Genomic DNA, 26,317 nt, shown 5'->3' on the forward strand with positions numbered 1-26,317 from the left:
CGCAAGCCCCAGTTGACTCTGCGGCACACGAGGTGGGTCATCCCCGGGCCAAAAGTGCAGAAAGTTCCAGAACCACGCTGCCCAGCCTTCCATCCTGGGTCCAACACCGGCGCACGGGCGGCCCGTTTCCTCATCCCTAACTCGGGGCGCGGACAGCACTCGGCCCTGGGATCGGAAGGAGGAAATGGGACAGGGCTCCCTGCGCAGGTGTGGCTCTCAGGGATCAGCCTCCCTCCACCACAGCCCGCCGCCTAGGCGCGGCCCAGGCCGGGGTCCGGCGACGGCCCCGCGCATCCCCGTCCGCGCGCCCGCTCCGCGCTCCCCGCATAGCCAGCTCCGCGCACCTACTACGCGCCCGCCCGCGCCCCGCCCGCGCCCCGCCTCCGGCCCCGCCCCGGCCCCGCCCGGTGCCCCCGCCTTCCCGGGCGCCGCAGCCAATGAGCGCGCGGCCCCGCATCCGGGGATCCCGGCGCGGCCGCCGCCTCCCGCGCACACACGGCCATGGCGGAGGTGAGTGAGCGGGCCGGGGGAGCCGGCCCCCCGCCCCCGCGCGCCCGCACCCCCCGCCCCTGGGCCCGGCCGTGCGGGGGCCCCGGGCGCGGAGACCCCTGCCCCGGGGCGCGGAGGCTGGGCTCGGGGCGCCGCGCCCGTCGGGGCCCGAGGGGCGCGGAGCTCCGTCGGCGGCCGCCCCCGGCTCTGTTCCCCCCCCCCCGGTCGGCTGCCACATCGCGGGGTGCAGTGCGCATGTGCGGGCAGGGGGCGGGGGCGCGGAGTGGGGAGGGGAGGGGCGGGCCTGCGGGGAGAGGGCAGACGCGGGGTGGGGGCACGCGCCCTGCTCTCCGGCCGGGATTCCCAGGCACTCGACCCCCACCCCGCTCCCCACCCCCCTCCCCGGTTCCTCGTTCCTAGGCCCTGGACCCCCGGGGGCTCCCGGCGGCGCGCAGCCCTGCCCTCCCGGCGTTGGCCAACTTTGCGGAGTGCGCTCTCCGGGCGCGCGGTCGTGGCGCGCCGCGCTCTCCCGTCGGAACCCCGGGTGAGACCCGGCACCGCAGCCCGCTTGTGAGCCCCTCCCCCCCCCCCCCCTCCGTGCTGGGCACCGCGCATTCGCTCCCACCAGGTCCCGAACGGGACTCGAACTCCGACATAGGGCCCGCCCTGCGTGGCGCCGGCACCGGGGTGCGCTGGGAGGGCCTAGGGCGTCGGGGCTTCCCCCCACCCCGCCTCCCCGGCGGGCAGACCAGCCTGGCCCGGCTGCTTCAAGTTACTTCTCGGAGCCTCCTGTCTCGGGCCGTGAAGCAGGCCCACGAACCCTTCCCCGAAGTCCTTGGGGCCAGATGTGTTTTCCGATGCAGAGGTTTTCCGATTTGAGGGTTTTGTGGGGTGTGGAGCTGTGAGGGCTGATCTGATAACGCCTGGGATCGTTTGGGAAAACACAGTCAGCAAGTAGTTTCAAGTCCTGTCAAACCAGGGACGGGAAACTTTCACTTTTGGGCCTTTTTTAAACTTTGGAATGTTGGATAAGACTGGGTGCACTGCTCTGCTCCTGGGGCCCTACTGAGGATTAAAGGAGACTGCAGCTGCCAGGGCTCAGTAATGTGACTCTCAGCGCGCGACGTTTTAGTCTGGGGATGCAGCCGGTTGTCAGACTCAGCACGCAACCCTCATCAAATGCGTAGCCCCGCCCCCCCCTCCCCGAGACCCAGAGAGGAGAAGGGGTCCCCCCAGTGAGGCGCAGCAGGGTCGTGGGATACTCGGCATGGCTGTGGGGCCAAGGTGAGTTCTCTGTCCTGGCACGACGTGGGTAGGTGTTGTGCAGGGCGGACATGGCCATTCTCTCCCACCAGTGACCTTCTGAGGGGCAGCAACAGGCCCTGGTTTGCGCTAGAGGTGGTGTGGGTGTCTGGGTGCAAGGCGAGGCCTCACCAGCCTGTTGTGTGGGGTGGCTGGACCCGAAGGTTTCTTAGTTCTCCTTGCTTTGCATTTAGGGAAGCTGGTCTTGGGAGTCAAGGGCAGAAAAGCTAGGTGTCTCAGTGGCCTAGCGGGGTGTGGCGGTAGTGTCTTTGGGTCTGTGTGTGCTCCCGGCTCAGGGGCTGGGTCAGCCCCGCATTGGGTCAGCACTCTCGGCCTGGCAGGTGTGCTGTGGGTGGACGGGGCAGACTCCCCAGCTGGCCTCCCCTGGGAGCTGTTGGGTTTGGCTGTTGACTCTGCCTTGCCTGGTGCAAAGGCCCTAGACCCTCACAGCAGCCAGCTGCCCAGGGTGTCCCCGTCCCACGTGTTGACAGTGTGCAGTGGTGCATTTGAGTGGATTTGAGTTGGTTTCCTAGGAGAAGGTCTTTGTGTGAGATCCCCCACGTGCCTGGCTCGGTGCAAGTCCCGAGCGTCTGGCCGTGAGCACAAACCTGATGGTGCCTGTCCTAAATGAAGGGCCTTAGAGTCTGGTCAGAGAGAGCCTGGTCAGTAAAGGGCCAAGAAGTGTGCAGATGTCAGAAGCGGTGAGCCACAGCCAGTCTCTGCCCAGGGGACCTGTTGCAGCGCTGGAACCTCTTAGTTCTGTGTGACCTTGGGCAGGTGACTGAATGTTTCAGAGCCTTGGTTTCCTCATCTCTGAAATGAGACCCTCCAGTCGAGAGCTCTCCCAAGATCTCAGCTCCGTGGCTTGCACGGGGAAGCTGCTGGCAATCGGCTGTGTCTAACCGGTACAGATGGCAGTTTGTAAGCTACTGGTACGTGCTTGATCGGTATTAGCCGCCTGATTGGTGTAGTTGCTGGAGTAGTTGTCAGCACCAGGAGAAAAGATGGGAGCGTTTCACACGGTCTTCCTCCTGGATATCGGTCTTTGAAAGACCCAAGTACGCTTTGTCTTGTGCTTAAAACCCTCCACGCCTTTCCTTTGTCCTTAGGGTAAAGTGCATCTCCTCCCTGTGATCTCACCCCAGTGATGTGACCCTCACGGACCGCCTCCCCCCGCCCCCACTCCTTCCATTCCCTCCTGCGGCGTAATGCCCTTGGGGAGACTCCGCTGCCCTGGCGTTGTCCCAGAACCCCATCGTGTCCCTTCAGTCCTGTGGATGTCCACTCCCACTCGTTTGCTGTCCGTGTCCCCAGCTAGACGGGTGACGTGTGTGGGAGGAGACGGGCAGAACCTGTTTGTTGATGGACTGTGGTGCACCTGGCCCAGAGCACGTGTTCAGTAAGCGTTGGTCAGCTGGGGGAGGGTGGCGCCCCAGCAGTCAGTGGGGAACCAGGCAGTGCAGCTGGCTGTGGGTGGAAGGTGTTCTGGGTAGCTGTCACCGTGTAAGGAATCACTTTGAAAGTCAGTTGTTTATTTGTTTATTGAAGAAAAAAATTTTAAATCTTTTATTTATTTTTGAGAGAGAGAGACAGAGCGTGAGTGGGTGAGGAGCAGAGAGACAGAGGGAGACACAGAATCCGAATCAGCTCCAGGCTCCGAGCTGTCAGCACAGAGCCCGACGCAGGGCTCGAGCCCACAGACCACGAGATCGTGACCTGAGCCGAAGCCAGATGCTTAACCACCTGAGCCACCCAGGCACCCCTGAAATTCAATTTAAAATTACAGTTGTTTCATTGCTGTCTTTTGTGGTGCTGAGGGCTGGCTGGGCTCAGCCAGGAGGTTTTCACTCAGGGTTGCTCTTGGCGGTTGCAGTGGTTGGTGGCCGGGGCTGGAGCCGACCCCCATGGAGGCAAGCTTCCTTGCTCACGTGTGGTTGGTGTTGGCTGTTGTCTGGGACACGGACACACGACCTTTGTGTAGCTTGGGCTTCCTCACAGCATGGCAGCTGAATGGCTTTGCCAGAAGGTACCAGATGGAACCTGACTTGCATTTTAAGACCTAGTCTTGGAAGTCACATGGAGTGTGCCCCCGTCCCCCACCCTGCCTGAAGTCCCAGGCCCATCCAGATCCCCAGGGAAGGGGCACAGAATCCCACTTCTGGAGGGGGTGGTGTGTCAGTGTCCCAGAAGAGCTTGCGGGACGGGATGTGTGGGTGCAGCTGTTTTGCAGAGTGGAATCTGCCACGGCATCATTGTGGGTTCTGCTTGGAAGTTGTGGGAGGAGTCATACGCTGTCCCGGGAGAAGAGCTGCCCTGGCCTCCACATCTGAGCAGTCAGGGTCCCCTGAGTCAGGACTGGTGACCGTGCCTGTCCTTCCCGAGGCTGGGGTCGCCCACTCCTCTGTGATCAAGTCTTTAGAATTCCTTTTCTTCGTCCCTCCTTTCCTTGTTTTTTACCCAGAATGTCCTCCACCCACTCCCCATCCTGTTTCTTCTTCCATTTTGGCAGAGTGGAGGGCTTTGACTCTGATGGAGACATCCAGAGTGTTCTGAACAGAGGAAGTAGAACCCCTGGGAACCCCAGGGCTTGCACTGAGAGGTCAGATGTTGGGACGGGGGGAGGGAAGAGAATCCACGAAGTCAGTGTTTCTTGGTGAGTTTTGAGGAACTTGGAGTCCTCTGGAAATGAACTTGGGGATCTGAGGCCACTGAGTCCCCTGTGGGGAGCAGGGTGCTCAGAGTCCTGCCCCCTCCTTGGGGGGTGGGGTGGGGTGGGAAGGAGCCTTCCAGACACTTGTCTTTGCTCCTTTGCCTGAGCTCCTCTGTCAGAGGGCAAGTCACATAAGGGCCGCATCCTTCTCAGACCCTGCACCTCAGGTCTGGACTGGGAGCAGCGTTCTGTCTGGAAAAGGAGCCGTCCACACGCTGGCCTCTCTCGGCCTGCCCATCAGAGCTCTTGGTAGCAAGAGACAGAAAGCCAGCCTAGTTGCACTGGGGGAGGCTGGACACTCATCACTGCGGAGGGTCCTAGAGAGGGTCCGTGTGATTTCAGAGGACACTTAGGGTGCGGCTGAAGGTGAAGCCCTCTGTGGCAGGCCACGCAGGCCACGGTGCTCTGTGTCCCCTGCCTGCTTCCAGCCCCCGCTGCCGCGTCTCAGCCCCACCCCACTGGCTCCTTTCCCCTCTGTCTGTGCTGCCTCTGCTGCCCCGACCGGGCTCCCTAACTCCCTACTCCCTGCTCCAGCCCAGAACCTCCCAGTGCTCCCGGCAGAGGCCGTGTACCATGCTACACTTCCTCCTGGAGAAGCTGGGGCCCTGTGCCCACCAGCCCCGTGCCCCTCATTTCTGCACCACGGTCCTTGTGAGCCCCTGCCTGCTGTGCTCCGGTGCCTGTGGCTTGGCTTTGCCTACCAGCTCTCTCTCCTGGCTGTGCCGTTCCTTCATTTATGCTGCCAGGTTTTTGAAGGGCCTCGGTCGGAGTTTGTAGTCGCTCTCCTTATGTGCTGTGTGAGCTAGGGTATGTGGCTCGATCTCTCTGAGCTTCAGTCCCTTTGTTTCTCTTAGGAGGAGGGTTACCCAACCTCTTGAGGTTTTCTTGACGACTCTGAGGAAATTCTTACTAAACTGCCGTTCTAAGCTCTAAAAGTTTTATTAAATACTCCAGTCGTGTGTGTGTGTGTGCACGCACGTACAGATGGCTTTAAGGAGGTATAATTCGTATACAGTTCGCTCGTTTTAACGTGTACAATTCAGTGGTTTTAAGTACATTCAGAGTTGTATGACCATCAGCAGTCAACTCTAGAACATTCCATCTCCCCTGAAGCAAACCCTGTCTCTATCAGCCATCACCCCTGATCTTTCCTCACCCCCGGCCCCCACGAGCCCCCTTCCTGTCCGTGGATGGGCCTATTCTGGACGTTCACACACGTGGACTCACACCCTGTGTGGCCTCTTGTGTCTGGTTCCCTCCCTGAGCGTCCTGTGTTCAGGGTCCGTCCGCGGGGTGGCGGGTGTGGGCGCCTCGCTCCTGCTCGGGGCCAAGGGACGTTCCATTGTTCAGCTTTGGTTTGTCTGTTCATCAGCGGATGGACATTCGTGTTCTTTCCATCTTTGGCTCTCGTGAATGGTTTCGCCACGAATGCTCATGTGCAAGTGTTAGTGTAGATGTGTGGTTTCTTCTCCCTTGGGTGTCTTAGGGGAAGCAGGGCTTAACCCTTTCCCTTCCCCTCTTAGGTTTTCAGGTGGGGACTTAGACTGTCAAGAGACAGATGAACAAAGGAGAAACATACACAGTTTATTAACCCAGCAGCACATGTGCCGGAGAAGTCAGATGAGTAACCCAAGGGGGTGGCTAGGGCTTGGACTTCTGAGAGCGTCTGCACAAAAGAACGATAAACTTGTATGGACTGTTACGACACAGGAGGACTTTGAGTCTGTCCAGGCAACAAGTCGTGGGAAGGTGGATGTGCAGGGAACTAGTAGAAGGTCAGGCTAGTCAGTAAGGTGTGTGTGTTCAGTGAGCTGGGTGCCGGGTCATCTTCAGTGCTAACCTGCTCCCTTCCTGGTTCGGGAGGGGAGGCACCCGCACAGTGATTTACAGAGGTCGTCCTGTTTCTGTTCTTGCTCAGTGTCTTCGTCCCAGAGTAGCCCTCACGCCAGAGTGGCACACGTTGGGGTGACACACTCTGACCCCTAGGTGTCTAGCAAGCAGTGGAACTCCTACGCCAGCTGCTCCCCAAAGTGTTGGCTCCGTTTTGCATTTCCGCCTTTGATTTGCTTTTTTCTGATGAGCATTTCTTCATGTGCTCATTGGCCGTCTGTGTATCTCTTTGAAGAAATGTCTGTTCAGATGCTTTGCCCATTTTTAAATTGGGTTATCTTTTCATTAACAAGTTGCAAGAGTTCCTTGTGTGTTCTCGACACAGGTCCTTTCTCAGCTGCACGGCTCGAAGGCCTCTCCCTGCTCTGTGGATTGCCTTCTTCAGTGATGGCCTTTCAAACAGAAAAGTTTTTCTTTAGATGAAATCTGGTTCATGTAGTTTAACTCTTGGTGCCTTATCTAAGAAGCCACGGCCTGTGTCCAGGGTAACAAAAGATGTATTCCTGTGTTTTTCTCTAAGACTTCTATAGTTTCATAGTTTTATGTCTTGGGGCACCTGGGTGGCTCAGTCGGTTCAGTGTCCGACTCTGGCTCAGGTCATGATCTCATGGTTCGTGGGTTCGAGCCCTGCGTTGGGCTCTGTGCTGTCAGTTCAGAGCCTGGAGCCTGCTTCAGATTCTGTGTCTCCCTCGCTGTCTGCCCCTCCTCATGTGATTTTTGGACTCTGTCAGTTTCTGCACAGAAGCCAGATGAGATTCCTCCCATATGAGGCCACTTCTGAGGCTGCCTGGGGAGTTGGGCTCTGACCTGAACCTGCTCCCAGGCGGGATGCAGAGATGTGCCCCAGCGGGTCCTGGGCCCACCGGGCTAACCTTGCTTCTCTTTCTCTGCAGGCCTCCTCGCTGGAGAGGCAGAGCCCTCGCGTGGCCTCCTGCCTCACTCACAGCCTGTGCCCCGGGGAGCCCAGCTTGCAGACAACAGCAGGTACATTCCTTGCCCCTTCCTTCCTCCTGCCCAGGGCCACCAGGGCCTTTGTGGTTGTGACAGACAGAGTCCCACCCAGCCTGGCAGAGCCAGACACAGTGTGCTGGCTCCCAGGGTCCAGGGACAGGTATGTAGGTAGAGTGGCCAGGGCTCTCCCCATTTTCTGGTGTGGGCAGGGCTGCCCAAGAGAGGGCCAGAGTGCCTTACTCCTGGCATGTCCCGCTGGCCTGGCAGGCACCTTAGCCAAGGCCTCGGGCTGGAGCCGCTGGCCGCAGGAAAACTGGGGGCTTTGCTGTGGGTGAGCTCCAGGGTGCTGTGCACCCCTCCCAGGCTGGCTGTTGGCCCCCTTCCCGTCCAGCCTCAGCCTTCATCGCTCCCTGGCCTGGGGGGATTGAGCTCTAGCCATTTCCTTTTGAGTTTGTTTTCTTTAAATTTGACTTACTGAAGACCAGAATGGGGAGAGAGAGAGCAATGATCACAGCCTGCTTCTTCTGGGAAAACCAGAAATCCGGTGACGTGCACCACACATTGGCCTGTGCGGGTGGCACTGGTGTTGCTCTGCCGAGGCAGCAGAAAGGACTGGCCTCGGACGGGCCTGCTGCGTGTGTCCTGCGGGCGTCCTGCCCGCACCGTGCTGGCCCTGCAGGCCCTCGTGGGTGCGCAGTCACCTGTGCGTTTCCGGAGTTGAGGGCCCCGCCAGGCCTTCCGCTCTTCCTGCCCTCGCTCGCCTGGTGCTCATTTCTTCCCAGTGTGTGGGCTCTTGCCCACACCCTCACCGGTGTCTGTGGTTGGGGGACCAAGCAAGCACCCAGGAGAACACATCCCCCCAAATGTCCAGAATCCGTGTGTCCAGTTAGCCAGGTGTGTTGTTGTCTCAGGGGTCGTTCTGTTGGGAGTTCCCACGTGGTAGACTGACCATGCTGGCCACTGGTGTGCACACGCGTCTGAACGTGCACGCACGTGCGCACACACACACACACACACACACACACAGCCTTCTGCACGTGTATGCATGTACCCACACGTGCACATACCTGCAGGCTGTGGGCTTTGTCCCAGGTGACAGCGGGCTGCTGTTGCGTCCTACCCCAGCCGTCCTCAGCCTTGCACGATGGCTGGTGTGCGTGGGGTGAGGGGTGGGGAGCTCACGCAGGTGGGTGTCTCCTCCACAGTGGTGTCCATGGGCTCTGCAGACCATCAGTTCAACCTTGTTGAGATCCTGTCACAGAACTACGGCATTCGGCAGGAGTGCGACCAGGCTGCAGGAGACCCAGGGAAGCCGGAGGGAGAGTTGGAGAAGGACTTCATCTCCCAGGTGCTTGGCTGAGCTCGTCCCCCGTGCCCCTGTGTAGGGGGAGCCCCCGGGCAAGGTCACGGTTTCTTCATTTGCTGAATTAGTCTCGAAGCTCAGATTTCACAGGGACAAGTGCTGTGTGCACATCTGTTTGCAAAGCGCCAGGCACTTTGCTAGGAGCTGAGATGGTGGGGGCCGGGCCAGACCCGGTCGTGCCTCTGGGGCTTTAGGGTTCTAGGCACAAAACCCACCGTCGTCAGACTTTTTGGCCTCAGAACCCCCTCTATGGCCTTCAAATGTTGGAGGATCTCAAGGGGTTTTGTGCGGGTTATGCAGTAAATCCATTGTTAATAGAAATAGCTTATTTTTGTGAAAATGAAAAAACAGCTTTTCCCCAACTAAAGCAAGTTGGGGAGAAGAGTGGAACCGCTTTGTGTTTCTGTAAATGCAGAAGCGGATCCGAGAGCCCAGCTACTGTCTTGAAGGCAGATGTTGATGAGCAGTGATCTGTTCTCTTGGTTGGAGTGTAAACCTAGCTTCATACACGTCTGTTCTTGGAAGAGGAGAGCGCCTTCCCAGATCGTGGTGGATATTCCTGGACGCTGCCCCCAGAGTCAGTCAGTGGTGGTTCTGTAAAGGGGATTGCAGAGGGGCTTCTGCCACATTCCGTGCTTGGTTGTGTCAGGACCTGTTGGTGGTGACTTGCGGTGGCTCTTTATCCTCCTCATCGTGAGGTGTTTGCAGCCTGTGCACCACAGGATCCGAGACACCCGGGGGGCTTCCGCACAAGAGATTTATTTCTGTCATAATCGCGGAGGCCAGAAGTCCGCAGCCAGGCTCAGGCGTGGTGGTTTCTGCCGAGGGCCCTCATCCTGACTTCCGGTTCATTGCCTTCTCGCTGTGTCCTTGTGCTCGTGTCGGAACGAGGGCGGGCTGTCTGGGGCCCGTTCTCTTGAGGACCTGACCCTCTTGGATCAGGGCCCCATCCTCACGACTCATTTCCCTGTAATTCCTTGTGTAAAGGCTCATCTCCACGTGCAGTCACATTGAGAGTTGGGGCTCTGGCATGTGCATCTTGGCGAGACACGAACATTTGGTTTGTTCAGTATCTACACTGATCTCATCAAACGTCTTTCAAGTATTGGGAATTTTTTTTTTTTTTTAACGCAATAACCGCAGGCACTTTATGCAGTTTGGTGCTATGTATCGCTCGGTGCCAATTTGGTCTTAAGACCAAAGGCAAGTCTTCTCTTCAGAAAAGAAAACATGGAGGTTGCCTGGGTGGCTCAGTCGGTTGAGCGTCCGACTTCGGCTCAGGTCATGATCTCACGGCTCATGAGTTCGAGCCCCATGTCAGGCTCTGGGCTGACGGCTCAGAGCCTGGAGCCTGCTTCGGATTCTGTGTCTCCCTCTGTCTCTGTCCCTCCTCTGCTCACACTCTGTCTGTCTCTTTCTGAAAAATAAACAAACATAAAAAAGTTAAAAACAAAACAAAAAAGAAAACATGGGTATCTGGGGGGCTCAGTCGGTTAAACATCTGACTGTTGACTTTGGCTCAGGTCATGATCTCAAGATTCCTGGGCTTGAGCCCCACATTGGGGCTCTGCACTCACAGCTAGAACCTGCTTGGGATTCTCTCTCTCTCTCTCTCTCTCTCTCTCTCTCTCTCTCTCTCTCCCTCCCTCCCTGTGTGTGTCCCTCTCCTTTTCATGCTCTGTCTCTCTCAAAAATAAATAAATAAACATTAAAGAAAAAAACAAAAGTTTAACGTGAATTTAAAACTTCTCAAATCGGGGCGCCTGGGTGGCGCAGTCGGTTCAGCGTCCGACTTCAGCCAGGTCACGATCTCGCGGTCCGTGAGTTCGAGCCCCGCGTCAGGCTCTGGGCTGATGGCTCGGAGCCTGGAGCCTGTTTCCGATTCTGTGTCTCCCTCTCTCTCTGCCCCTCCCCCGTTCATGCTCTGTCTCTCTCTGTCCCAAAAATAAATAAACGTTGAAAAAAAAAATTAAAAAAAAAAAAAAATAAAACTTCTCAAATCTAACCAAAAACTAAAGTCAGCCATTTATCACTTGAATACCTTATCTAGGTTTTCTTCAGACGTAATTCTTAAAAACTGATTAGGAAAGAATATAACATCCAAGGTAATTATGGAAACACTGCCGTTCTGTATGACCTTACCTAACAGGATCGTGAATTTGTCAGGCACACGTTGTCAGATCCAGAGTTCCCAAAATTCTGATTTTTTCCTCAGGGACCGGAATTTCACCCTTGTAGCACATAGTTGTTTGTTTGGACGTAACGGCCAACTTGGCCCGTGTCCGAAGGCGTCTGCGCCGGGCCAGACCACTGTCACCTGCCAGCCGTGCCGTCCGGTAGTGCAGCGGCGAGCTCGGGACGGTGTGCGTCCGGCACGGCCGTGACCCTGGTGCTTCTGCACAAACCCTCACTGCAGGGTGTGGCAGCCACTCCGCGTGCTTCCTGTCTCCTCACGCAGCAAATTGAACCACGGCTGCTCAGAGGGAGAGTTGATGAAATCAGTGATTTTGTACAGGATATTCTGGAGCGAGAATGGCACGTTTACAGCTGAGTGGGTGGTGGGAGGTGCACACGCTAACCGCTCGCACACCCTGTGCTCCTGCCTCGACCGGAGGGTGCTGTGCCCCACCGTTGGCTCGCTCCCTTGGCACCAGCGCCAGCACAGCGAGAGCCAGAAGTCACGTCCTATTACCGTGAAAGTTGCCGTGCGTCTGGGACCCCCCGGGGGTCTTTGGGCCACTGTGTTAATCCCCCAACAAATGCACGGTTGGAAACTGTGGTGGAGGTAACGAATGTCCCTGTCAGTGGGGTCCCGTGAGGGTGGAAGGGGGACCTCGGAGTCAGTTGGGAGGGGGCTGGGCACAAGTTGGGTGTTCTTCCACGTGGACTTGGAGCCCCCCGGGGTGAGGGCAGGGCAGGAACTGGGGTACAGGGGAGGCAGGCATCTTGAGAGAATGAGAGGGAGGTCCAGGGAGCTGGAGGCTGGCTGTGGCCCGCAGGGTCAGGGCGCAGTGTGGCTGGACAACACTGGCTTCAGGAGCAGACAGGTGGGTGTGAGGAACAGCGACCAGCACTAGAGAGGAAGGCAGTGGTAGTTTTGTCTCTTCCTTCCCAGTCATCAAATGTTTCATTCCTGTTTCTTGTCCTGTTGCATTGGCGTGTAGTGTCTTACGGTGGGCTTGAGCCTCCCTTCGTGTTCAGATGGGATGGGGTTGCTCTGGTGGCTCGTTACCAACCCCTTGAGGGCTCACGGCACCTCTGTTACATTGATGAGGCAGACATCTGTCTACTTAGCATCTTGAGTTGTCGTTGTCGTTGTAGTTGTTGTTTTGGTTTTTTCAATCAGAAGCAGATGTTGGATTTTCCCAGATGTTTCTTTCATGTTTATCAAGATGGTCTTGTTTTTCCCCGTCTGATTTATCGACATCATAAGTTGTGAGGGTAGATTTACAGGTATCGAGCCATCCTTGCATTGCTGGAGTTAAGCCTGGGCAGTGCCGTGAGGATGGAGAGGCCAATCCCGGCCCCACCCTTCAAGGCTGGTGACCTTGGGCAAATAGCTGACTTCTCTGGGAACAGGTGTCTTGTCCCTGCATCTATTGGGGGTCATAAGGGAGTCTTTGGTTGAAGGACTGGGCCTGGGGTCTGGCGGAGTTAGCTGCTGTGAGTGTGACGAGGTGGTTCTGCTTGTGGTGGCCAATGTGGCTCAGAACCCCGAGCAGCCTCCTGACTCAGCCCTGGCCCCTGCAGAGCAGCGACATGCCCCTTGATGAACTGCTTGCCCTCTATGGCTATGAAGCGTCAGACCCCATCTCGGAGCGGGAGAGCGAGGGCAGTGACACCACAGCCAATCTCCCTGACATGACCCTGGACAAGGTGAGTGGACTGGGAGCAGGGTTCAGGGAGGACAGGCGAGAAGGCCCTGGCGCTCACAGATGTGCTGTCGCGGCATCAGGCCAGGCCTACTGCTTAAAGAGCCCTGTCTGTTCCCCCGCCCCACTCCCCAGAGTCAGAGCTGATTCAGTGGCTGTGGCTTCCCACCCATGGCTCGGGTGGCCACGGGCAGGGGCTAGAGAAGGGGCCGAGTGGAGACTGGTGTGGAGAAATGCCCTTGGGCCGGGCCCTCTGGGGCAGGTGTCAGGAGGGAGGGGCTCTGCTGACCCTGGGTGTAAGGAGTGGTCCCCTTGCTGGCCTGTCCTTGTGCCTGGTCCCTTCATCTTCAGAGCGGAAGGAACCACCCACGGGCGCTCTCGGGGCGTTTCCAGCGTGAGGCTGCTGCTGGTAGTCGCTGAGTTAGCGCGGTCACTTGTTATTAAGTGTCATCTCGAGGTTGTTGAAACAAACCACAAAAACGTTCTTTGCTTTCTTGTTAAAAGGAACAAATAGCGAAGGATTTGCTTTCAGGGGAAGAAGAGGAAGAGACACAGTCCTCGGCTGACGACCTTACCCCGTCCGTGACCTCCCATGAGGCCTCCGATCTGTTTCCTAACCGGAGTGGACGTAGGTGTCCCGCCCGCTCCTGCACTGTCCTTGGGGGCGGGCCGCGCACAGCTCTGGTGATGCAGGGGAAGGGGCCCCGGGATGCTGGGGATCGAGGACTTGTGCACGGATGTCTGTTGCACCTGGATGTGTCCCGATCTCAGTCTGAGCTCCTCAGGGGCTCCGGTCTCCTTGCCTTGGCCTGTGAGCTGACACGAATGGCTTTGCTTTACGTGAGGAGGGAATGTGCGGGTTCTTGTAGCTGACAGCCCGTCCCCTCGACTCTGCCTGCCTGTGAGGCCTGGCAGTGTGAGGTGCCTCCTGAGTCCCCTGTCCTGTGCCCTGTGCCCATCTCACACCCATCGCCTCTCCAGGGTCAGGCTCCTTTTCTGGAAGGGCGAAGTGTGGGGTCAGGTGGATGGAGAGTCGGGGGGAAGTGCAGGCAGTGGCCCTCCAGGGCCCACTAGCCAGTTAGGCCACTCAGACTGCCGTGGGCGCGACTCAGCTGTTCCCCTTTCCCCAAAGCCTGCTTCCTGGCTGACGGAGACAAAGAGCCTGGCTCCTCCACCACCTCGTCCGACACAGAGGAGGACCCTCTTCCTGCCAACAAGTGTAAGAAGGTGAGTGGCTCTGACCCAGCGGTGCCTTGAACCTGGATCTGTGCCCCTTGGGGGCAAGGCTGAGCACGTGGTTTCTGAGAGGGGAGCTGGGCTGCGGCCTGACCGTGCTGTTGGGGACTGAGACTCACACCTGCTGCTCTTGTCCCCATCATGTGGCCTGAGGACCTGTCCCCGGAGTCCTGTCCCTGTGATGTGGCCCAAGGTCCTGTCCTGGAGGTCCTTCTGGGGCCTTCAGACTGGACCTCAGAACCCTTGGGTCTTTGAGCCTCCCGCCCCGGCCACATGACAGCTATAGCAGACAGATGGATAAGTGGATGTAGACAGAGTCACTCACACACACACACATCCACCTCTGCCTCTTGTGCTCAAGATCACAGGACTTGGTATCTGTGGGCAGATTGCACAGATGAGCCCTGGGCTCTAGGCAGCCACCCAGGGGCCCATGTCATCACCTTGTGGCCTGGCCTCCCATCATCCCTGAGTGTCCTGGGCCTTTGCCTTTGCAGGAGATCATGGTTGGGCCTCAGTTCCAAGCTGACCTCAGCAGCCTGCACTTGGACCGCCATGGTGAGAAAAGTAAGTGGGGCCCGGTGAGTGTGGGCTACAGGGAGGAGAAGAGAGGAGAGCCCCAGTCCAGTCAGGAACGAACCTGCTGCATGCCTTCTTGGTGGGGGGATCTGAGGGGCCAGGCTCAGGCCAGGTGCCCCCTGCACCACCCTGAGCTTGTAGGACACTTGGGGCCAAGGCCAGGGCAGGAAGAGGTGGGCCAGTTGACGCCCCATCCCTGCTCACTGTCCTTCCAGCTTAGTGCTGTGTGGTCCTGCCCCCCTGTGCAGCTGGTACCCCTCTGCTGCCCTCGGCTCACCCCTTCTGCCCCTTTCCTCCCTGCCCAGGTCACTGTCCTCGTCTCTCTGGGCATGCACGCCTTTCCCCGCCTGGCCCTTCATGTGTCTGGACCTTGTCCCAAGTGTCCTCCAGAGACTAGGGTCTCTGTGCCTTGCACTGTTCCCCCTAGAACATGGGGTGAGGCTCAGGATGCTCGCGTCCCGGACCTGATGTCTGTCTGTCCCCGATCCCCCTAGAACATGGGATGAGGCTTGTTGTGTTTCCAGATAGGCGTTGACACCTCGAGCTGTAGGTGAAGAAAAAGGGACGTGAAGTCACCTGGCTATTGGCCTGAGTCTTGTTTTCCGGGCCCCAAAGCCCCTGTGAGCCTGGGGCTGGCACTCATGGCCAGGGGTCTTTCCCAGGATGATTCAGCAGCTGAGATTGGCGGAGAGACGGGGCAGGCAGGGGAGATGTCAGGGGCTCTGGCTGGTGGCTGGGATGTGGGCTTGGTGGCACGTGGTTGCTGCACCATAAGCAGTTTGGGTAAAGGAGGGGCCGGGAAAGCTCAGGTCGGCTGGGTCACAGGGAGGTCAGGTGGAGGTCAGTCTGTGAGAGAACCCGAGACTGTCCGCCAGAAAGAGGCACCAGTGCGCACTCCTTAGCTACACCCTTGGAGGGTCTTGAGGACGGGTGGACCCCAGTCTGGAACCGCAGCCTCAGTAGCGTCTGGGCTTCGGGCCTTTTCCTCTTCTGCAAGCCGGCCCTTGACCCCGAGGGGCTGGGAGCTGGCATCTCCCTTTGTGCTGCACCCGAGAAGAACCTCGATTGCGCTGTGCCCTGTTTCCTTGTGTGGACGGACCGCATGGCCCATCTCTTCTATTGTTGGTCGATAGCTACGGCTGGCACGTGTGGCCGCGAACGTGTACGTGTGTGTCTCTCTCTTCCCGGACAGATGGCTGGGAGCTGCACTGTCGGCTCATGTTTTGGTCAGGAGACACTTGTCAGGGGCCCCTCCGGCGACGTTCCGCGTCCCCGTGCACACGTGACAATGTGATGTTGACTGGAGCCCTCCTAGCGGGTGTGGAGGGGCGTCTCTTTGTGGCTGTAATTGGCGTTTCTCTGAGGGCGAACACGTTTACTGGCCGTTGCGTCTGTTGTGAGGCACCTGCTCAAGGCTTTTCCCCTCTTTCAAACCGGTGTGCCTCTCTCTCTCATTTGTGGCAGTCCCTCCTGCGCTCCGGGTACGAGTCTGTCATCTGCCGCGTGTGCCGCCACGGTCCCTCCCGGGAGGCAGCGGCCAAGCTTTCACTCTGCCCATAGTGTGTGTGCCGGTGAGAAGTTTCTGTGCAAGACGTTCTGCTTTGTTTCCCTGCTGCACAGAAAGCCGAGGTTTGGCTTCATGTCCAGGGTGTGGTTGGAGGTGTGGGTCAGGACTGCTTTAACCCATGTGGTGTGCCGCTGCTCCAGCACCGCTTCTGGAATGGTCCGCTGCTGCCCTGCCGGTCTCTCTAGCGGGACCCTGGCCATCAGCACGCTGTCTTACTGTTGCCGCTCAGAGGAAGTGGGAGACGACGCCAGGCCTCCACCCTCTGGAGCCTTGTTGTCCACACAAGTTGTGCACAGCTTGTCAGCTGCCTCAAGATGCCTGCCAGGACTGTGATCAGAGGTGCCCTGGACCCTGAAATGAACTTGTGCAGAATTGATCTTTGTGGTATTGACACTCGCCGTCCACACGTGTGGTTCCCTCTCGAACCCCAGCGGGGCCAGCCGTGGTTTTGCAGCAGTCCTGTGCATACTTTGTGCTCCTATTTGTGCTGCTTTACGAGAGGTTTTCAGAAGTTTCATCTGTACTTGGTTTCTGTCAGTAGAAGTGCAGTTTGTTTTAGTTGATCTTGTGCGGAGTGACTTTGCTAAGCTCGTTTACCAACTTTAATGTTTTGTAGGTTCTTTTGTATTTTCTTAGGTATTCAGTGGCATAACTTGTGATGGCTTTCTTTCTTCGCGATCTTCGTATTTTTATTTTTTTTCCTTGCTTTGTTGTACTGGTTTTTCCTCTAGGATCTAGAGGTGATAGAGGACGTTTTTCTCTTGTTCCCAAAGTTGGGGGACGTGTTCAGTAACCCCTTTAGTATGCTGTTGGCTCTAAGCTTCTGTAGGTGCTCTGTATTGGATAAGGCGCCTGTGGGGCTCAGTCGGTTACGTGTCCAGCTCTTGGTTTCAGCTCAGGTCATGATCTCATGGTTCATGAGTTCGAGCCCTGTGTTGCGCTCTGTGCTGACAGTGTAGAGCCTGGAGCCTGCTTGGGATTCTCTCCCTCCTCTCTCTCTGCCCTTCCTCACTTGCGCTCATGCTCTCTCAAAAAATAAATAAACAAACAAACATAATTTTATCTGTAGAGGAGAAAGTTCCCTCCTGTTAGTAGCTGACAGTTTTTACCATGAACGAGTTGGGACTCGTGTCAAGTATTTTTTCTGAGTCTCTTGAGATGGTCGTTTTTTTTTCCATCCTGTTCAGGTAATGCTTTATATTGATAGATTTTCAAACATTAAACCAACCTCGCATTCTGGAGTAAACGCTAGTTGGTCGTGAAATAGTATCTTTTGATATCTCTGTGTACGGTCTTCGTTGTGGAAGAACCAGGGGAGTCCCCTGGAAGGAGCTGAGATGGCCTGCCCTGACAGGTGCTTCTGACGGGGCCGCTGGAAGAGGGGCGCGTGAGCTCCGGAGGTGGGTGCAGGCCGCGTGCCTGTGATGTGACCCTGGCTCTCCTTCTCCACAGTCTATGAGAATGACGACCAGCTGCTCTGGGACCCCAACGTCCTCCCTGAGAGGGAGGTGGAGGAGTTCCTGTACCGGGCAGTGAAGCGCAGGTGGCACGAGATGGCTGGGTCTCAGCTCCCGGAGGGAGAAACGGTGAAAGACAGCGAGCAGGTGGGGCTGCCACAGGGGCGCAGAGGGCGGTGGCGCTGTAGCACCCTGAGTCAGAGGGCAGGGCCCACGCAAGGGCGGGAGGGGGTTTGGGAGGTGCGCCTGTGTGGTCGTGTGATGGTGGCAAATTGAAATGAAAAACAACTTGTCAAGGGGGAAATGATGGTATAAACACCCCAATATCCCTACCCCGGTGGCGGTGTAAACGTCCCTGACATTCCCCACCCCGGTGGGGGTGTGAGCGCTCCCGGTATCCCCACCCCACCCCGATGGTGGTCTGAATGCCCCCTGATGTCATCCCCCCCCCCCCCCCAGTGGTGGTGTGAACGTCCCTGACATTCCCCACCCCAGTGGCGGTGTGAGCGCTCCCGGTATCCCCACCCCGATGGTGGTCTGAATGCCCCCTGATGTCGTCCCCCCCCCCCCCCCCGGTGGTGGTGTGAACATCCCTGACATTCCCCACCCCGGTGGGGGTGTGAGCGCTCCCGGTATCCCTGCCCCGATGGCGGTGTGAGTGCTCCCTGATGTCATCCTCCACCCCCCCCCCCCGGTGGTGGTGTGAATGTCCCTGACATTCCCCACCCCAGTGGGGGTGTGAGTGCTCCCGGTATCCCCACCCTGATGGGGGTGTGAGTGCTCCCAATATCCCCACCCTGGTGACGGTGTGAACGTCCCTGACATTCCCCACCCCGGTGGTGGTGTGAGCGCTCCCGGTATCCCTGCCCCGGTGGGGGTCTGAATGCCCCCTGATGTTGTCCCCCCCCCCCCCCCCACCCCGTGGTGGTGTGAACGTCCCTGGCTGTTACTCCGGGGTGGGTTGGGTGGGATGAAGCGGGCAGGTTGGAAGAGTGAGCGTGGCTTCCCCCCAGGCACTTTATGAGCTGGTGAAATGCAATTTCAACGCAGAGGAGGCTCTGCGGAGGCTGCGATTCAACGTGAAGGTGATCCGAGGTGAGCGTGCAGCGCCAGCTCTTCCCGCTCTCTCTGTTGTCACGTCCTGGGCACTGCTGATGCCGTTGTGCCCTCCCTCCTGCTTGCAGATGGGTTCTGTGCTTGGAGCGAGGAGGAGTGCAGGAACTTTGAGCATGGCTTCCGAGTGCACGGGAAGAACTTCCACCTGATCCAGGCCAACAAGGTGAGGGTGTGGCCTGCCCTGCTCCCGCCGGGGCTCCACCAGCTATGCCTTGGGGCTGCGAGCGGCTTGGGAGCCTAGGCACGTCGCCTTCACCCCCCAGCGAGCTTGAGACTCACCAGGCCCAGGGCGGGCCCCTCTGAGCCGTGGCTGACGCCCTGTCGCCTGCCTCTGGCTTGCCACACGTCCCTTGATGTCTTGCTCTGGTTCCTCTGCTGACGTTTGCTGGGCCACCTTCCGGTCCCCAAGAGAAGGCTCCAGTTTGGAGAGAGACATTGCCTCGAGGTGGACTCTAGCAGTCTTGTCTGCTCGCGATTCCTTGGTACTGCCCTGCTGTTCCTTGAAGTAGAGCCTGTTGGTTGGTGTGGTGCCCACCCCCAGCCTGGACTCCACCCTCCGCCGCTTGCCTTGCGGTCTGAGGGTCTCTGCTTTCCTCAGAGGACCCACCCACGGCAAACACTCATGACCAGGGGCACAGCCGAGTGCCAGGTTCCCCTGCCTCCCCGCCCCCCCAGGCCTGGGTCTCTGCTGGTCCCTGCATATCCCTCGGTGATGCCATCTGCCCGTGGCTTCGTGCGTCATGACTCCCAGATTGACCTCTTGGCAGAGCCTTGGCCCCTCTGGTGTGCAGCCTGGGGGACATCTACCTGGGCACATGCCTGTGGCTCCGTCTCACCGTGGCTCCCCCACCTCACCCGTCATCCAGTCTGCTGTCCTCTGTCTAGGGCTACTAGTGTGGCTCCTTCCCGCTGCTCATGGGGACGTATGTAGTAGAGAAGGGCCTGGCTGAGGCCAGGCTCGCATTCAGGCCTCGGCGTCCTCTCCCGGGAGGTTGGAGTGAATGAGGTGCCTGCTGGGGGCCAGGGGCCTGTGGAGAGTCAGGGGGCTGATGGTGCTCAGCTGACCATGCCCAGCGCTGTGACAGGCAGTGCTTGATTCTCTTGTCACATCTGTGCCCTGTGGCCTGATGCAGCTCTCTGCTCACTGCGTTTTCACCACAGCCCAGGCCGCTTTCGTAAGCACGGCACTGTCGGCACAGTGCCGTTGTTTCCTTTGCGTGCCGTCAGCCACGTGCCTGCCCACCCTGGTTACGGCTGTGGCCTCCTTCTCCGGGCACTTCCGGTTTTTGCTGGAGCTGGCCCCAGGGAGATTGCACAGGACTTCATCCCCTGGCAAGATGGGTGTGCGAAGGGGTCTCACTGAGAAGATGAGACCATCTACGTGTGTCCCTGTCCCTGCTGGTTTCCAGACTCGTCCTGGGCACCAGTGTCTGGTCCCTCATCTTGGCCAACAGTGGTGTGGACTCTGGTGCCATTGCCCTCTGCAGGCACAGCCCTGGGCTTGCCGTGAGCTGGTCCTCCAAAGTGGGAAGATGCCCTGTGTTGTCAAGAGAGGGTTTTTAAACATTTGTTTCTAACGCAAGTATAGTTGGCACGTGATACCGTATTGGTTTTGGGTTGGACAGTTCTGTGCGTCAGTCAGCGCTCACCCCAGTAACATAGTCGCTTTCTGTTGCTCTGTGACCTTGTTACACTTCGTTGACCATGTTCCCTGGGTTGTACATTTCATTCCTGTGACTTTTCTTCCCCACAAGAGGTTTTGTAAGTGGAGGGTCCAGCTCCCCGCCAGACATATTTGTGTGCTTCCCTTCCCGGGATACCATACACACAAAGTTATTTTCGCTTTTCCCTGTTGCGTTGTTGAGCTGGGTTCACGAACCCGTGGCGTGTGCCTTAGTGGTGTCTGGTTTGCCCTCGTGGGCAGCTCTCCCCTGCTGTTCGTGACCCTTTGCACTTGGTGGGAAAAGCAGGCTTCCCTCCCTGTGGCTGCACCAGCACCTTTGCTCCCCCTCTCTGCTGGGCAACAAGGTGGATGCCGCTGCCTTTGGGAGCTAGTGGTCTGGAGCGAGGGAGGTGGGCACTGGATGTGTGGATCTGGGGTGAGTAATGGGGTTCTGGCTCCACACCAGTTAGGTGGTGGGATGGGGCGCCGTCCCGCTTCAGGAGAGGGGATGCCCCCCGGGGGCGGGTTGGAAGCAGGCGATGGGGGCTGCAGGCAGAGTCTTGCTTTGTCCAGGAGCGGCAGGGGCCAGGACCTGTCCCTGCTGTTCTGGAGGCAGAAGGGGCTGGCAGGTGAGGACAGTGGGGTCTAGGGGCCACGGTGACCGCTGGGCTCGCTCGCAGGTACGCACGCGGTCCGTGGGCGAATGTGTGGAGTACTACTACCTGTGGAAGAAGTCTGAGCGCTACGACTACTTCTCCCAGCAGACGAGGCTGGGCCGGAGGAAATACGGCCCGTCTGGAGCCACGTGCGTGCCGGGGGTGGGCATCCCAGGCGGACACCTCCCACCTGAGGCTGTGTCTCCCACAGCCCCTCACCGTATGCTCCCCCCACAGGGATGTAGACCAGGACCTGGACAGCAGTGACCCTGATGGCCGCCCCCACTCCTCACCGCCTCTGCCCCCTACTGCCGACAGCCTGGGCTCTGAGCAGGACCCCCTGGCACGGATGCACACAGGTGAGAATACGGGGTGGGTCCCTGCTCTTGGGGGAGCCCCCTCCTCACTGGTGCCCTGACATGGGCCCCAGGAGCTCTCAGGGCTGGGCTCGGGGAGCCAGCCGGTGCCCATCTACCCCAGTACGTTACCATACGTGGGCAGCCACACGCACGAGTGGCCGTGGGGACTTGTTACGTGGAGGGGAACTTTGTGCCCCACGGCCTGAAGTGGGGGCCCCTCTGCAGGCCCCAGGTGCCATGTGGGAGGTCAGATGGGTGTCCAAGCCTCTCTGGCATCCTGGGCTTAGGGCCACATGAGAGCAAGACCGGGTCTGGCTCAGGACTGAGTTTCTGACAGAGGCCACAGAGATAACGGTGGGGACCTTGGTTCTGGGAGCCTGTGGTCCTGTGGGCTTTAGATCGTCCCTCGTTCCTGAATCTGGCAGGTTCCATGGTTTGTCTGAAAGGGGGACCACATCTACCTCTACCCCCCCGGGACTGCTCGTCATGAACCTGTGCACAAAGGTTTCTCAAATTCCGTGTTTAGCTGTACTTTGCATCCAGGCGTTTTCCTTTGAACCTGTTTCGCTCTGATCTGGTTTAAAAAATGGGGGTCAGTACCTCCCAGGGCAGGGCTGTTAGCCCAGGCACACAGTTTCAGTACGACCGGTTTCCTTTGTGTCTGTATGTATTTTCTGTCTTTGCATGAAAACGCCTTTTTGCAGAGGGGTCCTCAGGCTTTGCTGGGCCCCGCAAAGATTGGGCAGGAGCCCCGAACAGGTTGTAGGAGGCATAAGTGTGATTTTAACTGAGTGCACCTGAGCCAGGATGGCCCTGGGTCCCAGGAGGGCTGGTGTGGGGTGCCACTGGGGGCCCGGCCTCAGCTGTGTTCTCCCCCGCAGAGCCGCTGAGCGTAGACAGCACGGCCGGCAGTCTTGGTGAGCCTGGGGAGAGCTCCGACAGCCTCCCGTCCTCGGAGCCAGGGCCTTGTCCGTTTCAGCAGCTGGACACGCCCCCAGCTGTGCCCCTGCCCAGGCGGCCCCCAGCCCTGGCCGAACCAGCCTTCTACCCCCCGGCCACAGCCACTCCGGAGCCCAGCACCAGCCCGAGATTGGCTGTGGACTTGGCCCTGCCGGGGGCCCTCCCCGAGGAGCTGCCCCTCATCTCTAGCCACGTGGATATGAATGGAGAGTCTGAGGAGGCTGTGGCCCCAGCACAGGTGGCCTTGTCGGTCACTGAGTTTGGACTCATCGGCATTGGGGACGTGAATCCCTTCCTGGCCGCCCACCCAGCGTGCCCAGCCCCCGGGCTGCACTCGGAGCCCCTGTCACAGTGAGTGCGGCCCCTGCCCCGGGTCCCCATGCCCAGCTGGAGTGTCCCCCAGCCTTAGGCTGAGCTTTGGAGAGGGGAGGGATGTGCCCCCGAGGGCCCGAGGATGGCATGGCCATGTGGAGCAGGCTCTGTTGGTTTCTTTACTTTTATTCTCTACTTTTAATTTGGCTTATTTATTTTTTTGACTAGGTAATACACTCATATGGTTCAAAACCCAAAAAGGTACAAACGGGGCCAGTGCCAGGCTCCTCCCACCCCTGCCCCGGCCACCAGCCCTCCCCAGGCGCCAAGGACAGTGCTGCCTTGGGGAGCCTGTCAGCCAGCACGAGTGAAAACACGGTCTGCTGGGGGCGGCAAGGTCGGGAGCCACGGTTTCAGCCCACGGCGCCGAGGCCGTGCCTTCAGTGGGACTGGACTGACCCTCACCCTCTCTCGGTCTCTCCCCTGCAGCTGTAACGTGATGACGTGTTGAGCTCTGGCCGCGGGCGGCACGTGTGGCCCGGACAGGACGCAGGGCCACCGCGGGGCCTGCCTCTGCCAGTCTTCCCGACCCCTCCCCTCCTTGTGGGTCCCGGGTCACGCCGCCTCTGCTTCAGAACGCGTCAAGGACGGGGGTGAGCGGTGGCTGGGACGCTGCCCTGCCCTCCTCACACACAGACTGGCGCTCTCAGTGCCCAGCACCACTGTTCGTGCTGTCCAGGCCGCTGCCCCCACCGCAGGACCCGCCAGGCAGCTGGATGCAGAGGGCCCGGCCCCGTCTAGCCAGCAGAGGAAGGTGTCCCTGCCCCATCGGGGAGGTGGGAGATGGGGCGGGATGCTGCCCCACCAGCAGCCTCCGCCCGGGGCGCCCTCGGCCCTCCGCTTGGCTCTGTCTCCCTGCACCTGGCAGGGCCTCAGGCTGCCCCAGCTCGGGGGTCGTGGGCAGCTGCTACTCGGTGCCAAACCCCTTGGGGCACAGAGCCATATACCTCGATGTCGGCCCCGCCCACCCTCGACCTCCACCCTGCTCTCCTCGTCAGGAAAAGCCGCACTTTACCCCACACCTGCCTACCCCCTCTCTCCAGCCAGGAGTAGCCTCGGGGGTGGGGTCGAGGGGACAGGTGACCCCCCGCCCCCCCGCCCCCTTGGTACCAAGGCACCGAGGGGGCTGGCTCCAGTCCGTTCCCCTGACCCCGTGGGTCATATTTCTGTTGAAGCTCCCCAGCAAGATGGTTTGGGGGCCCGGTCCTTCTCTTTCCCAGCTTTCCTCATTTTATTTATGTTTCTGTTTACAAATTGGAGTGGGGTCCTCCATGGGGCCAGGGCAGTGCTCCCCAACCCCCGGGTGTCACCAGGAGAGGGTTTTGGCTCGAGCCCGTCTGCAGAGTTGGCCTCGACCTTCCCTCACCCCACCAAGGACCACACTGTGAAGTGATAACTGCCTTGAATCCCTTGCTGTTTTATTTATTAAACTTGATTTGAAGCCCATGGGTGCCTTGTGCTGTTGGGAGGAGGTGCTGGGGACCGTGGGTCGTTTGGTGGGCCCTGTGCTGGCAGCAGTCAGGCTGTGGGGGGCCGGTCCACCATGAGGGCCAAGGCCACAGAAAAGCCCCAGGTCCCCGGGGAAGAGGCCCAGGGTGAGAGCTGGAGGGTAGTGGGAGAGGCTGGGCAGGTCAGGGATGGCTGGCTTCATTCTGGGTCTGGAGTCCCTGGGGGAGTAAGCAGGGGCTTAAGACCACTGTTCATAGTTGCCTGTGGTGACTGCAGAGGGGAGGGGGCTGGAGTCAGAGTCAGGTGGGGTGCCTTACTGGGAGGGGGGGGCGGGAGACAGCGGGGAGGGGGGCAGCCTGGCTGGGATGGGGGTGGAGTCCAAGAGAGGACGAATCAGGTACCAGGTATGTTGGGAGGGTCGGGGGAATCAGGGTCTCAGCATCTGGGGTTTATTCCTGCAGGGTTGGTTGTCCAGTGTTGGAAGCCAGGGCACAGGGGCCAGGGCACTAGAGGGACTTGAGGATGATTTTGATTGAGGTGTTTTCATGTAGTTACATTTTCCTGAGTGCTGTAGAGAAGTTGCTCTGCTGTCTTCTGGTTGGCTCTGTTGACAACAAGAAATCTGCTTATCTTAGTTTTTTTACCCAGCTTTTAAGATTTTTATCTTTTTATTTTTTATTTTTTGCTTCCCCGTATTCAATAACATGCCTTTTGTTTCTTTGTTTCTCCTTTCTGGAGAATTAGAGGTTAGAAGTATCTTTAAAAAAAAAAATTTTTTTTTAATGTTTGTTTATTTTTGAGAGAGAGACAGTGAGAGCCAGGGAGGGGCAGAGAGAGAGAGAGAGAGAGGGAGACACGGAATCCGAAGCAGGCTCCAGGCTCCGAGCTGTCAGCACAGAACCCGGCACAGAGCCCAAACCCACGAACCGTGAGATCGTGACCTGAGCCGGAGTCGGACACCCAACCAACTGAGCCGCCCAGGCCCTGGGGTGTCTTATTAATGTCACTCACCTGTTTGTTTTTTTCGGTCATTCCTGTATGGTCAGCACTAAAGTATATTTTGGGTAAAGAAATGAGTAAGATGTTTCTCATCTCAGGGTGCTTATGTCTACACAAGGGAAGAGACCTGCAGATACACCTGTAATTGCAGCATTCGGACACGGCTCTCTAATCCTGGTGCAGTGGATCCTAAAATGTTTGGCTTTTCTGGGGAGATTAGTGAAGGCTTCACAGATAAGTGTATGATTGTACTGAAACCTAAAACTGGACTTTCTTGCTGGTTCTGAGCAGCTTGATGAGGGTGTCCCTTGGTGTGTGTGTGCAGTGTGGCCTTCCCGGCTTCCTTCCCTCTGTGCATTGAAGGCGCCTCCAAGTCTGTGGTTTGATGGCTCGTTTCTGTTAGTGCTGAGTAGTATTCCAGCCTCTGCGTGGACCACGTCTGGCATCCCCTCCTGCTGAAGGTGTCTTGGTCGCATCCAGTTTGGGCACTTCTGGAGGCAGCTGCTGCAAAATCCGTGTGCACGTTTGTTTTCAAGCACATGTTTTCAACTCGTTTGGGTAAATCAAATGGCAAGAGCGTGTCCAGTTTTGTGAGAAATCCCCAGCTGTGCCACACCGTCCCCAGCCCTCGGTGTCTGCGTTCCGGGCTTTGGAGACGGGTGTCGTGGGAGCTCGTTGTTCTGCGTGGCCTTTGAAGGTGGGTGTCTGTCCCTGTGCTCACTCCTCACTGGACTCTGGGTTTCCGGGCGGGCTCCTTGTCTGTCACTGTGAGGCGCTGTGCTCAGTGTCTGTGGGTGGCAGCTTTGCTGGCCTGACCAGGCCCTGATTTCTCCGTGTTTGAAGTACTTCCTAGCTGTGTTTTATTTTTGCTGGATACAGGATTCTGGGTTGATTTATTTTCTTTCAGCATTTTAAATATGGTCCATTTACCCCTGGTTTCTGTTGCTTCAGATGAAAAACTCCAGTGTTTCCCCAGGTAGAGCCTGTCTCTTTCCTCTGACGGTGATTTTTGTTTCGTATGTGGCGCCCCCAGTCTGACTGGGGTGCACGGAGGTGTGGCTTTTATGCGGAGCTGTTTGGGCACGCTGGTTAGTGCCTTTCCTAAGTTTGGGGACGTCTTGGCCATGGTCTCTCCTGACCTCTCTGCTGCCCCTGAGTGTCCGGCCACACACGAGACCGCCGGGTGCTCCCTGCCCCGCAGGCCTCCGCACGTGTCTCCTTCCCTCCTGCGGACCCCCAGCTGCTACGCGCACCGCGTGTGGCCCGTCCCCCAGCGTTGTCTCGCTCACACCTCGTATGTTTTGGTTCCGGTATGTGTACTTGGGTT

General features: G+C 58.4%; 1 protein-coding gene across 4 annotated transcripts; it reads left to right on the plus strand.

Moving 5' to 3' along the window:
- Nucleotides 1-477: 477 nt before the first annotated feature.
- MIER2 (MIER family member 2) lies at nucleotides 478-23,988 on the plus strand. 4 transcript variants are annotated; one of them, XM_047100844.1, is made up of 14 exons: nucleotides 478-510; nucleotides 7,285-7,375; nucleotides 8,548-8,690; nucleotides 12,456-12,581; nucleotides 13,082-13,205; nucleotides 13,710-13,804; nucleotides 14,311-14,380; nucleotides 17,412-17,563; nucleotides 18,430-18,511; nucleotides 18,601-18,695; nucleotides 20,876-21,000; nucleotides 21,089-21,210; nucleotides 22,092-22,521; nucleotides 22,711-23,988. In XM_047100844.1, exons 1-14 carry the CDS (start codon nucleotides 502-504, stop codon nucleotides 22,712-22,714), a joined length of 1,668 nt encoding a protein of 555 aa, XP_046956800.1. In that variant the 5' UTR covers nucleotides 478-501; the 3' UTR covers nucleotides 22,715-23,988. The 4 variants fall into 4 exon arrangements, with proteins under 4 accessions (XP_046956800.1, XP_046956797.1, XP_046956798.1 ...); XM_047100841.1 differs by having other exon boundaries at nucleotides 22,972-23,988; XM_047100842.1 differs by having other exon boundaries at nucleotides 14,311-14,371; nucleotides 22,972-23,988.
- Nucleotides 23,989-26,317: the final 2,329 nt, after the last annotated feature.

Source organism: Lynx rufus, unplaced genomic scaffold (genome assembly GCF_022079265.1).
Source record: "Lynx rufus isolate CCGP_SWC_20201006 ecotype Redwood Valley unplaced genomic scaffold, mLynRuf1.p SCAF_53, whole genome shotgun sequence".
Taxonomy (NCBI): domain Eukaryota; kingdom Metazoa; phylum Chordata; class Mammalia; order Carnivora; family Felidae; genus Lynx; species Lynx rufus.

Bases quoted from the DNA above. Each gene is read 5' to 3' on its own strand.
- MIER2 (XM_047100841.1), top strand. The intron at 17,564-18,429 runs GTGGGGCTGCCA...GCTTCCCCCCAG, and splicing joins CGGTGAAAGACAGCGAGCAG to GCACTTTATGAGCTGGTGAA. The intron at 21,001-21,088 runs GTGCGTGCCGGG...CTCCCCCCACAG, and splicing joins TACGGCCCGTCTGGAGCCAC to GGATGTAGACCAGGACCTGG.